General features: G+C 46.1%; 1 protein-coding gene across 2 annotated transcripts in view; it reads right to left on the bottom strand.

Moving 5' to 3' along the window:
• The window catches only part of ABR (ABR activator of RhoGEF and GTPase), a 1,177,460-nt gene that overhangs the window by 930,295 nt on the left and 232,938 nt on the right, over positions 1-14,227 (bottom strand). Inside the window, exon 1 of one of the 2 annotated variants that reach the window (XM_085649252.1) lies at positions 620-815. The exons of the other annotated variant lie outside the window; for it this stretch is intronic. Coding sequence (XP_085505378.1) covers positions 620-680 — 61 coding nt within the window. The 5' untranslated portion in view covers positions 681-815. Of the gene's footprint in view, positions 1-619; positions 816-14,227 lie in introns of those variants that run through there. 2 annotated transcript variants of the gene reach the window in all.

Below are 14,227 nucleotides of genomic sequence, written 5' to 3'. Positions count from 1 at the left end.
AGTGTTGGTCCTGGCGCTGCGGATAACAGGCTGCCTGCAGCCTCCGCGGCCCTGCATCTGTGCCTTTGATTTGAAGCAGATATGTGCGGAATGGGGAGTCTTTGCAGGTTTCTTCTGTGTAGAGAGGTGGCTTTCTTTGGATTTGCAGCATTAATTATTCGAACAACTCGGATATTTAACAGAAGACACATTTCCCTAAACGCCTCATCTAGCCGGGTTCATTTTCTCCAGTTGGTTAATTCTGCCAATGACATCACATTCACTTTTTCCTTGTGGTAGAGTAAAAAAGGATGGCACAAAGTTATTCTTGTGGTCAAGCCAAAGAAAGCCCACTGGAAAATGAATAATGTAAGTTTTGCAAGGGAAAGCAAGCGCAGATCGATACAGAAACGTTCACTTAATGACATTACCTGGCAAGAAGCGCGGTCTACCTTTTAGATACATAAATAAACGCGGCTAGAAACACTCTCGTCAGCCCCTCGTACATAATCTACCAACCGGGAACACCTCGATCTCAGACCGGTGCCCACCACCATACATATCAGGGTTGAGAACTCTTACAATTCATTCATTCAGTCAATCAATCAACCCGCGATAGATCAATAAAGAAGGCACGTACTGCTGTAGAGAGTGTCTATCCAGGAGAGACGGGCCAGGCCTCGGTGGCTGGGGGGCTCCATGCTGCTCTTTGGGGCTCCCCTCAGCGCCCCGGTCCCCCACTCATCTCCCAGCGCAGGGGCGGGCTGCAGGGGGCACCACGGGCACGGGAGGCTGACGGACTCCCGGGAACGGCTGGGCTGTGGCGGCGCACGGAGCAGCGACTGCGGTCCCACAATGAAGGATGGCTTCGACTACAGAGGGAGGGGTCTTCAGGGAGGGGCTGGGGGGAACGGGGAGGGCAGGTGGGCTTCTGGCGGGATTTTCTTGAAGAGGCTCCGGTCTGTGTGGGGGACTCCACTGGGAAGCAAATATCTATCCCTCGAAAAGCGACAAATAACGGGGAAATGTGGAGGGCTGGAGATGTACAATACATCAGTCATTTAGAGCTCGGAGCCCTTCCCCATCCGGAAAGGGGAGGGGGGGGGGCGAGGGGCACTGTTGTCAGGCGCCCCCGTCTTCTGTACACCGCTGCTCAAATACCCCAGGGGTGCCTCCACCCCGCCCTACGACTGGGGCGGTGAAAAGGGGGCGGAGGATTTGAAGGCAGGTGTTCCTTCAAGATGAGAGCGAGCGCAGTCCGGCCAGGAACAGCCTCCCACGCATCCACCCGGGAGGACGCTCGGTGTCCGTTATCTGTGATGCTGGACTCTGGTACCCACGGGGTGTGGCCAGCCTCACAAAACTGGAAACAAATGCGAAAAAGAGCCATCCGCACCCCAGCCGTCTCAAGTTGATGTGTGGTTGATAGGACTGAGGGAGCAGCGGGAGGGGGCTGAGCGGGTGGGGTGGGGGTTCTGCTGAGACTGACAGATGGGCAGGAGTTTCCCCTCCAATGCAGTTGGTAATTAGCCCGGTCTGCTTCGGCAGCATCCCAGTTCCCCCCTCCAGGCACCTGCTGGGGAATAGAGCCCCCTCCCCTGTCTGCGATCACAACAGTGAAACGCATTTCAGATGCACCAGAGGGCGGGTGGGGGCAGCATCAGTGGGCAGCATCAGAGACACGACTGGCCTCGGGCACAGGCGGGATGGATTGGCAGATCACTATTTACGAGGTTTTGTCTGTGTCTCCCTTTCTGCAGCTGGCCAGGGCACCGCCATGCTTTACTATCTCACGTTTTATGTATAATATTTATAACACTTCTTTCAATGTAGCGCCACCAGAGCATTGACTTTCTTCTCTGCACTCCTGTGTGCTCTCAGATAACTACAGAGTAAGTTTGACAGGAGCGGGTGGAACTCGCAGGAATCTGTTGCCAAAGGCCACAAAGCCAGCACCAGGACAAACAGCGCCAGGACTTGTGTGTAGATATTTTGAACCAACCATGATGGTTGGTGTTCGAGTTAGATGACCACATCTCGATTCCATGCCACCAAGAACACAAAAGCCCAAACCTGCCCTTTGCTCTCACAACCGCTGTAACCCTGTAGTTGTTTTAATAATCTCCATTAATAGGAAAAGAGGATACGGCTGCCAGGCTGCGCCATGATGTAAAAAAAGAGGCCAGGACTGGAACAATCTCTCCCTGGTGCATTGGACTCGCCAGTCAGCTTTTATATTTTGAGGACAGCCCAACGTAGAACAGTGTTGCAGATTTTCCCTAAAGATACCGCATTAAACACAGTTAATTGTACCTAAAACTGCTGAACGCTATAACTCAATAAATAGAGGCCTGAAGGAGCCTCAATGTGGCACCTGGCGTCCTCTGAAGTACCAAACAGATAATACATACAAATACAACAGGAGAGACGGACTTAAACTGGTAACACATACAGCAACCTTGTCACAGGGGATCCTGGACAGCAAAGCTTGACATAGGATGTCCGCTCTGAGGAAGCAGAGAGGAGGTATATGCACAGATTTTAATATAGTGCACCATGAAAGTCAAGCATTTGAGAGGAAAATTAGCTGCAACCTTCATGGACGTCAATGCACAAAAATGCAAGGGGTAGCGAAAGTGACTTGGCACGCCATTTGACCTTTACTTTGTGTGTGAGACAGACAGACAGACACACCCCCTCCCCCAGCATTTTTTACTTACCTTCCTTATAGGGTCATAATCCAGCTAATGTTCTCCAATTTTTATTTTACTAATAGTGAATAATGTTATTCACAATTTGTAAAATAAAAAAATGACAGAAACCAGGCAAGTGGAGCTCCAACCAGCGTCCATTAGGAAGAGCTGCACTTATGTTCCCAGCACTGATTTTGCCACCTCTGAGGCCAGGGATCGCAAAAGGAGTGCCAGGGGAAGCAAGGCGCAAGCCAAGGGTCGCAGCTGCGATCCCTGGTGACCCCTAACTGACATCCACGGCAACCTTGGAAGTGAAAAAGATGAAGGTTTTTCTCACTTTGCACTCATATTTTCTTTTGTTTTTGATCATGGGCATTGTTCTCAAATATGAGTAATAGGTTATTGTAAAGCAACATTTTTTCTTTCTTAGGTGTCATTTCTGAAATTATACTTTAACACATAACCCTGTAGTACACCCTAATCTGCCCACTCCAATCCATGCCAAACCACCCCACCTCACCCCACACCAATCCTCCTCACTCAATCCAATCCACCCCAGACCAAACTAATCTACCACACTCTAATCCCAACAACTCACCTCAATCCAATCCACTCAAATCTACCGCACCTCAATCTTCCCAACCCACCCAAATCCAATCCAAAACAATGTGCCCGCTCCAACAAAAAAAACCCTGCCCCACTCCAATCCAAAACAATCTGACCCACTCCAATCCAAAACAATCTGATCCACTCCAATCTGACCCACTCCAATCCAAAACAATCTGATCCACTCCAATCTGACCCACTCCATTCCAAAACAATCCGCCCCACTCCAATCCAAAACAATCCGCCATCCGCCCCACTCCAATCCAAAACAATCCGCCCCACTCCAATCCAAAACAATCCGCCCCACTCCAATCTGACCCATTCCAATCTGCCCCACTCCAATCCAAAACAATCTGACCCATTCCAATCTGCCCCACTCCAATCCAAAACAATCTGATCCACTCCAATCTGACCCACTCCAACCCACTCCAATCTGACCCACTCCAATCCAAAACAATCTGACCCATTCCAATCTGACCCACTCCAATCCAAAACAATCTGACCCATTCCAATCTGACCCACTCCAATCCAAAACAATCCGCCCCACTCCAATCCAAAACAATCCGACTCACTCCAATCTGACCCATTCCAATCTGCCCCACTCCAATCCAAAACAATCTGACCCATTCCAATCTGCCCCACTCCAATCCAAAACAATCTGATCCACTCCAATCTGACCCACTCCAATCCACTCCAATCTGACCCACTCCAATCCAAAACAATCTGCCCCACTCCAATCCGACCCACTCCAATCCAAAACAATCTGACCCATTCCAATCTGACCCACTCCAATCCAAAACAATCTAACCCACTCCAATCCAAAACAATCCGCCCCACTCCAATCCAAAACAATCCGCCCCACTCCAATCTGACCCATTCCAATCTGCCCCACTCCAATCCAAAACAATCTGACCCATTCCAATCTGCCCCACTCCAATCCAAAACAATCTGATCCACTCCAATCTGACCCACTCCAATCCACTCCAATCTGACCCACTCCAATCCAAAACAATCTGCCCCACTCCAATCCGACCCACTCCAATCCAAAACAATCTGCCCCACTCCAATCCGACCCACTCCAATCCAAAACAATCTGACCCATTCCAATCCGACCCACTCCAATCCAAAACAATCTGACCCATTCCAATCTGACACACTCCAATCCAAAACAATCTGACCCATTCCAATCTGACCCACTCCAATCCAAAACAATCTAACCCACTCCAATCCAAAACAATCTGACCCACTCCAATCCAAAACAATCCGCCCCACTCCAATCCAAAACAATCCGCCCCACTCCAATCCAAAACAATCCGCCCCACTCCAATCCAAAACAATCCGCCCCACTCCAATCTGGCCCATTCCAATCTGCCCCACTCCAATCCAAAACAATCTGACCCATTCCAATCTGCCCCACTCCAATCCAAAACAATCTGACCCACTCCAACCCACTCCAATCTGACCCACTCCAATCCAAAACAATCTGACCCATTCCAATCTGACCCACTCCAATCCAAAACAATCTGACCCATTCCAATCTGACCCACTCCAATCCAAAACAATCTGCCCCACTCCAATCCAAAACAATCCGACTCACTCCAATCTGACCCATTCCAATCTGCCCCACTCCAATCCAAAACAATCTGACCCATTCCAATCTGCCCCACTCCAATCCAAAACAATCTGATCCACTCCAATCTGACCCACTCCAATCCACTCCAATCTGACCCACTCCAATCCAAAACAATCTGCCCCACTCCAATCCGACCCACTCCAATCCAAAACAATCTGACCCACTCCAATCCAAAACAATCTGACCCATTCCAATCCGACCCACTCCAATCCAAAACAATCTGACCCATTCCAATCTGACACACTCCAATCCAAAACAATCTGACCCATTCCAATCTGACCCACTCCAATCCACTCCAATCTGACCCACTCCAATCTGACCCACCCACTCCAATCTGACCCACCCACTCCAATCTGACTGACCCACTCCAATCTGACCGACCCACTCCAATCTGACCCACTCCAATCTGACCCACTCCAATCTGACCCACTCCAATCCAAACAATCTCACCTACTTCAATCCAAAACAATCTGCCCCACTCCAATCCGCCCCACCTCAATCCAATCTGCACCACCCCAATCCAATCTGCCCCACCCCAATCCAATCTGCCCCATCCCAATGAAATCCCATGCCAATCAAATCCACACCAATCCGATCTATCCCACTCCAATACACCCTATCTCACCCCACTCCAATCCCCTTCAATCCAGTTCACCCCACACCAATCCATTCCATCTCAATCCAATCCTCCCCACTGCAATCTAATTTACTGAAATCTAATTTACCCCACTCCAATCCACCCCACAGCACCCCATGCAAATCCATCCCACTCCAATCCACTCAAACAGCCACTACACACCGCCCCACTCCAGTCTGCTGCAAAGCCTGGCAGCTGGCCCGGCCCTGAAGCCACCCCCCACCATGCGGCGGGGGGTTGGCTTTAAGTATGGTAATACAATAAAACTTATGTTGAAAAAACAAGAAATTCACTGAAAACAAAACACAAAGGTTATCGTTCTAGTTAGTTGTGATAAAAAGATTGATTTTTGTTTTAAAAAAAAAAAAAACCTTAGAAATTCACTGAATGATCAAAAGGTTAAAGTAACTTTATAGTTAGGTGAATATGTCAGTTACTACATTAATGTTATGAAATAAACAAAAACACAGGCATTCGCTAGTTATCGTTAGTAGACCATGTTCTATGACATCATTCATGACATCACTGCTGGCATATTAAATGACATCACTGATGACATCATCCAACAAGTGTCCTAGCTTGTTTCATAGTTTACATAATAGTGGGTAGCTATCCTATTACTTTTCTACCTATTGCTGTACAGCCTGTGTCAAGGTGTGTCCACACTGGGCGTAGCAGCACAGTTTCTTTAACTAACAACACATACCCCAAGAAATCAAACTGCAGCCATAGCAGCCATGGCCCGTCCATATTTGTGAAGGGGTCCCTCCCCCTCACCTTTTTTGTGGAGAAGAGTGTAAGTCGAGCTGAGTAAAGTTGAGCCTGACTCTTCTTGTTCAGGTCCGACAGCCAGGAGCTAGATATGTGCTAGATGCCCGGGCTCCTGGCTGCCTGAGCTGAACTGTGCCAGGCTGAGGGTTTCACAGCCCTGGGGCGTGGCCTCCTTAGCCTGGCATTAGTGCCTTGAGGCCCTCCCCCTCGTGACGAAAGGGAGCATCACGGATTGCCTCGGACCTGGGGTGCCCTGCGCTAATTGTCAATCAGTGACGCCTCGTCACAGAGCGGGGTGGGGCAGCAACTCTCACTGACCCCATCCCACTCTGTGACAAGTGAGGTAGTGCTGCCTCCCCTCACTGGCTGACCCAAGGTAAGCCAATGAGAGGAGGCAGCAGTCCCAACCTTCCTGGGATCTCGAAGCTTTCCTCTCGGGGAGGTGCAGGGCAGGTACGTTTTATGTTTTTGAATGTGTGATGTGTGCATACATGTATGAATTTGTTGTGAGTGAGTGGGTGTGAGTGTGTGCATTTGGGAATGCATGGGTGTGAGTGAGTGAGTATATATAGGGACATGTTGGTCCGCATGACCCCCCTTCCCTTTAAAAATGACCGTCCGCCACTGCTCCATAGTCGTCTCATTGACAATGTGAATAGAATCGCCATACACATGTCATGTCTCCTGTGAGATCTTTCATATGACCCGTTGTCACATTGTAGGTGAAGTTAGAAGCATTGCATTTGGTTTGCAAGTTATGGCTTTTTATAGCTGTTGTGCAAGGTATAGATTTCGGTACTATCAATAACATTTTTTTTAGGTTTTTGGGGTTTTAATTTGTAAACATAACTTCAACTGCATTTTAAGTGAATAGGTACATACATGTAGATTTAAACTAGGTTACATAAGTAGCTATACAGAGGTGGAACCTTCGTACCCAGCTCTTAAACATAACAAATGCATTTCCCCAGATAGAGAGCCTGTCTTGACCCTTTCCCCATCTGCTCTGCAGGAGCTTCACGCTGCGATTAGAGGAGAATTTTCTCTTCTCTTTCAATAAAACCCAGGGCCGGCTTTAGCAATGGTGGCGCCCAGTGCGACAATGTTAGTTGGCGCCCCCAATGGCCACCTCCACCACGGATTCTCTCACTAGCACCCTTTAACAGTGACCAAGTCTCCATAACCACTCTCTCTCAGATGCATTGAATTCGTTATATAGCGCTACTCATACCAGTAAAGTATGTCAGAGCACTTTGCATCACACACACATTACACAGACAATCAATCATACTTGTGTAAATCAGTGTATAGGAAATGTTACATAAACCAAAGGACTAATGGCCAGATGTATCAACATTGCACTTTGTGAGTCCTTAATAGCGAATTTTACCGATTCGCTATTAAGGACTCGCAAAATGCAATGTATATAGGTTTTGCATTTAAAATAGCGATTCCTACGCATTCCTTATTTGCGACTCGCAAATTGCGAGTCGCAAATAAGGAATGGCTTCCCATTCATTTAATGGGAATTGCATGCGCAATTTGCGAGTACCCAATAGGCACTCGCAAATTGAGCATGCAATTTCAAGGGTGCAAGGCTTCCAAAAGGACACCCTGTTGCACCCCTGAAATGTGCATGTGTGCACATGTAGCGCACATACATGCCTTAAGGGCATGTATGTGTCTCCACATGGCACTTTGAAAAATGCAAAAAAGTGCATTTTTCTAGGAAATCGCAAATTACCACCAACTTGAAGTTGGTGGTAATTTGCGATTCCTTAAAGCAATATCGCAATTTGCAATAGCTACAAGACTAGCATTTAGGGAATCGTAAAATGCGATTCCCTAACTGCAGTCGCAATTTAGGTAATTGCAAATAATTGCGATTACCCATATTGTGAATTCTTAAAGCTTGATACATTGCTAAACGCTTTTTGGATATTTCAAACAGGCCGATTCTGCGAATCGGCCCTTTTGCGATCGCAAAATGCGTTGATACATCTGGCCCTAAAAGTGTAGGAGTCACATGTCATCCATACTGGTAGGCAGTATAGTTTAGGAGTGCTTGGTGTGGAGAAGCACAAACTCAGAGTCGAAAAATAAAGAGCATTGTTGGGAGTTTTCTTTAATAATAAGAATCCATTTGTACCCAAATTAACCCTTTTTGCAACATTAATCAATGTTCTATACTTTGCAGAGTGTGTGCAGTTCTATGATGAAAATTAATACCTCACTATTCTATATTAGGACTTAAAGTTATAAATTGCAAGTAACAAAAGGATGGCTCTTTTAAAAGTGGTAACCTGCTGATCTATTTACATATTAAGCGTCTGTGCTACCTTCACATAAGTCAAAAACCTCAACTACACAAAAGTCTGATGGCCAGGAAGAACATTAATCACAGGAGTTATCTTGACATTTTTGTGAGGCCCCCTAATTGCAGGAGGAAAGGAATTGGGCAGCAGGTGCTTTAAAAGCATAATAAAGTTGCAAACAGGCGCCCCCAGGAAGCCAGCACCCGGTGCGATGGCACCGGTCGTACCGCCCTAAAGCCGGCCCTGATAAAACCTATCGCCTGGAGTGGTAGATTACCTGCCTTCTTATTTGTGTTTCACTTGTGGACTGTACTGCATACCTGTGCCATTGTTAGACGTACAGGTATGCAGCACGTGCTTACTCTGGGTGTTGCTGAGTCACGTTCGGCCCGGAGAGCCCTTACACCCAGAGTGCACTACGGTTGGGCAGTGGAAGGGGCATCGCCGCAAACCCAGAGCGCCTCTTCCTTCTCGTGGCTCCGCGTGGACTCGGGGAACGGGTCTTCCCAGCACGCGCGGCTTGCCACAAGTCGGTGCGTAAGGGATCAGTGCGCTCGGTTACAAATACGAATTCTTTCTCAAAGCTTGATATTTCATAGAATAAAGTGCGCGAATCTGAACACAGGCTGAACCCAGTGCCATTTCACGGCTCAGTGATGTCATTTCCCTTTTCAGGCCTTCTGGTGAAACTATTCATCAGTTCCAGAGAGTGCTTAAGTGACACGCAGGAGAATATTATTAATAATTCGTTGAGTTATAGCACAATTTATGAAGTGAATCGCTTCAAGGCGTTAACGGTTTTAAAAAAACACTTACTTAAGTTAATGGCACTTACTTCATCTACCCTGTAAGGATGACAGCCTGGGTAAACCATCTAACACTAAAATCTTTGATTTTAGGTTTATGGAGTCTTATTCATCTGATTTTCTGATGGGGCAGGAGGAATGTAATTTAGCCTGTGGAATAAATACATGTTTTACTTCATTACATAGGCTACATGTTTAAAATATTACACACTCACTGAAACCTTCAAACACTTGGCTAGCTTCAGTAAAGCTCACAGCTAGACATATTTTACAAAATTCAAGTAAAAGTCAGTAAAGACCGGTAATCGCGATTCAGTGCCGCTTCTGAACTCCGTTCCATGCAGAGATTCTCCCAGTTATCAATTTAGAAATTGGAGCAATAACCACACACTTGTTAAAAGAATTAAAAATCTGCAGCTTTTTCCTCACTTTAAATGTTTACATTTCCATTCGTTTTTTTAAGGTATAATCTCAACAGTAATACATTTTAAACTTAGGTCAACATATTTCCCATCCAGAGTCTTGCTACCATCTACTGTGATCAGTGTGCAGCCCTTCAGCTCCATCAGAGGGTCGCCATATCTTAAGGACCCCTGGCTATATTCTTCAATAGAGAGAGACTTTCAAGGAACCCACCCACACTCTGGAGGGTGAAACCTCTGTATTTTCAATTCTCAAACCACAACTTCTCTAAAAAATCAAGTCGTTGGCTTTCAAATTTGTTTCCTATCCTTCACATACATGCCACAGCTCACAAAACTAATCAAGCGGCTGAAGTGGCATCTTTAAATATTTAAATACACCATTTTCATCTCTGACAAATATATTTTGCTTTGTGAAGCCAAATGGACAAGAAGGGTCTCCGGCGGGGGGCTACCGTATAGAGGATATTATTCATTCCCATGTTCAGTTTTTTCCTGTTATAATCAAGTGATACAGTTTGCTATGTTGAGTAGATATTCTCGAAAATACATATTACTTATGGATTTACAAGTGCAGTGTATAACCAATGTCCGGATATGCACAGATGCCACAACTGGATTCCAACAGTCATCGCAGCAGCAGAGCCTATATTCCCCTTTAATTAACTATATTACATTGTCCTTGGTGCCCGGAAAAAAACCCACAAGCGATTAACCCATGGGAACACAAGGGAAAGCAAACAGGCAAGGGGGCTATCAACATAAACCACAAATGCAGACGCGGGAGCCATGAAGCATGGAACAGCACCGTGTTGACAGAAGAATACATATGTTAGTCGAAGCCCAAGCAACTGTGAGAAACACAACTTCTATATCAGATTTGTAATGGAGATCCGAGATCCAATCATATCCGTAACTGTAATACATGTACTTCCCTCGAGATGCTGAATGCAGAGAATAGTTTTATTTCTTGGGCTAAACCACAGTAGGGAAGAAGGCCTCTTCCCCTGCCAACCAAACGGCGAATTGCTCTGGCCTTGAATCCCATGACCTCAGTGGAATCAATAGCCCGTCCAACTGATGTCACCTAGTTTTGCACAAGACTCCGTCCTAACAAATCCCCTCTCTTTCCTTTAACATCACAATGGAATGATAACACATATGCATAACATGATAAGATATCAAAGGTGGACATTGGTAAAAATGATTAATGAGAAATCTATAAAATGTAATAATGACAACATGTGCATAACAAAATATAGTTTAAAAATGAACACTGGTGAAAAAAGAACATTGAGAACAAGGATAAACAGGCCACAAATTATCTTAAAGCCTTTACACTGACACAATAGTAAAGTGACAATACGTCCTCCTTTTCACACGGAATCATTCAGCCTGACGGGAGATCGCCTCACACTATGGAGACTTGATCCCCCTAACTCTCCATTACTTTCCACAAATACACAATCCCACACTCTTGATCCATTATCTGCATCCAGTCTGGCATCAACACTAGATCTCTTTACAACATTCACTCGAACTGTTTACAGTTTCAGCATCGCTCATCAACATCAGCATCGCTCATCAACATCAGCATCCCTCATCAACATCAGCATCCCTCATCAACATCAGCATCCCTCATCAACATCAGCATCCCTCATCAACATCAGCATCCCTCATCAACATCAGCATCCCTCATCAACATCAGCATCGCTCATCAACATCAGCATCCCTCATCAACATCAGCATCCCTCATCAACATCAGCACCCCTCATCAACATCAGCATCCCTCATCAACATTAGCCCACTAAGCTCTTCCTCTATTAATTCAGGACTTATTGCTTTGCTATTTCCATGCTTTTTATACAATCCCCCTTCTTTTTCTTCCACTTTCGACAATTTGACATGGTTGCTTTGCACGCCACTGATTTGATATGGTCGTTTGAACACAGACCCGCCCCCCCCCCACACTCATTCTACTTAGCTTCACTTTAACCTAATCTCCAATTTTCAGCCATCTTCCGTCATTTTTAGGTCTCGCCTGAGCCAGCGCTTTAGCGCTGCTCTCGCGAGAGCTTTTGTAAATGGGGGATTTGGAAGTGCAAACTAGTGCTTTCAGGCCTCCAAATACAGTGCATGTGCGCCGGGCGCGCGCACCATTTGGCAGCCTGTGTCATTTATTTCGTGGCCTCTTTGATGTTCTCAGTGCGCCGCGTGGCCACTGAGAACATCAAAGCGGCCGCAAAGGTGCTCACCATATGCCATCCTGCGTGCCTCTCTTCCCTACCCCCTCCCTTATCCCACTTCCTGCTTGGTTTTTTTTTTAACTGCAACATGTTTTTGTCAATGTTTGGAAAAGGAATCATGTGCAAGTCACACATATATAAACACATATTTTAATTCACACACACAAAAGGGCACACAATCCAGCTGCATAAAGCAAAACAAGCATTGGCAAAGCCAACAAGTCTGACTTGTATGTGCTAACACATGTAGTACAGGTATGCACACATGCAATTTGCATGCAATAGCCTCCTTAGGTCAAATCTTTTGTCTTTGCCAATGCTTGTTTGATCCGGCAGACACATTTCAGTACCAGTATCCTGGAAACAATGGTCCTTCCCAGGCAGGTTATTTTAGAAGATTTACCGCCTACTGGTGGCCTTAAAGGTCCTGTGCTTGCGAGCCGTCAGTGTGTGTTTACTTCAGATCCAACTCCTCCAGCATTCGTCCACTCCAGGTTTGGCAGCAGGCTTGGTGTCACTGTGCTGAGAGAAGACAGCAGCGTGCTGGCCTCGCCTCCTTCATCATTAGTGCTCCCCGCGAGCCACGACAGAGGGAGATGCGGAAGCCGACGAGAGCGCGCGCCACTGGCTTGCTTGAAGGGAGCCCGTTTTCAGTGACTGTGGGCGTGTGATTTGTACAATTAGATGCAACTTGAAACGATTCAGCTCTCTGAACACTCATTCGATTTTATGATACTGGCAACGGAGGAGTGAACTGACATAATTTTGTTGCGTTTCCTTAGCAGCACAAAAACAGAGGCCTTCAATTTAAAGGAATAGCTGAATTATTTATTACCCAAGTCAGCAGTTCTCATTACCGACCTCGGAAGGCTGATTGGCTGATACAGCTAAGAGTTTGATGGCTTTCAAATCCGTGATTAAACTACTTCGAACCCGCTCATCGACCCACCAAGCAATCTAGGCCTTTTGTTTTTTTGCATATTTATATAGCGCAAACTCGACCCGAAGGTATCGGAGCGCTTTACACGAGCACCGTATTTACATTGGCACGGGGAGATTAAGTGTTTTGCCCAGAATCACAGGATGTGGACGCGACCCCGAGGCTCGAACCCTTGTTTCCAGCACCAAAGTCGGCAGTCTAGCCGACGGACCACATCCTCTCCCCTGATATTTTGACGTGGCACCGCTCTGTGAGTCACCTGTAACTTTTGTAATGCAACCCATTGCAATATTACAGACACACTACACATCACAACAGGTGTATTTTGTGTTAAAAAAGCTCTCTTTTATTTAAGTCAGTAGTCTTGATATCAGCACTGGAAGAATGAAAGGATGAATAGGCACAACGCTTTGCAGAGAAACAAACTTATTACTAAGGTGCAGATTTACAATTGTGCAGACAGCGTACTCTGTCACAGATGTGGCGGAATACCCGGTCCCCCAAAACCTTGCCCCTTCCACCTTATTTAGACTTGGGTAGACTGCCAGCTTCCGTTGACGGAGCCGCTGTAGGCTCAATTGATGGAAAGCTTCCGCCGACGGCCTGATGGAGAAGGGGCCATTAGAGGAAAGACTTTCCACCCCTCCGTCCGGAGTACCCACTGAAATGTACAATGCGCCCAAACTATCACCAGCATCCAGGTAACCCTTAACATCCATCACTCCTTTCACTAATTGTTAGCCCTCTCAACAACTCAGTTTCCTTGTTGGTTATATAGTAGTGTACAAGATTGTTTGATATCACATTGTATTAAAAGTCTCCTCATTTCATCTGAAGATAGTTGTGTTTCAATGTCAGTTACTAACACTTGGGGAATACCGTCTGTTGCAAAGATACACCTCAACATGTTAATGGTTTTGGCCTGGTCTTATTTCATTGCATTTAGTCATTATTATTTTGAAATGTCACCTTTCAACTCAAACAATACCATCTCCACACGCTACAACGTTTTCATTTTCTATAATCTCATCCTCTGTATCCCCAGGCAAAAGTAACTATAATAAACAGTAAGCTGGCATATTGTTCCAACCTGGAATATGCCTGTATGTTTGTAATTTGGCAGCTAGTTTAACCAACCATGCTGATATGTTACTTGTAGCAACAGACTGCATTTCATTG

This window comes from Triturus cristatus, chromosome 3_2 (assembly GCF_964204655.1).
Source record: "Triturus cristatus chromosome 3_2, aTriCri1.1, whole genome shotgun sequence".
Taxonomy (NCBI): domain Eukaryota; kingdom Metazoa; phylum Chordata; class Amphibia; order Caudata; family Salamandridae; genus Triturus; species Triturus cristatus.
The sequence above is the reverse complement of the archived record's forward strand: the minus strand, read 5'-3'. Positions and strand labels throughout refer to the sequence as shown.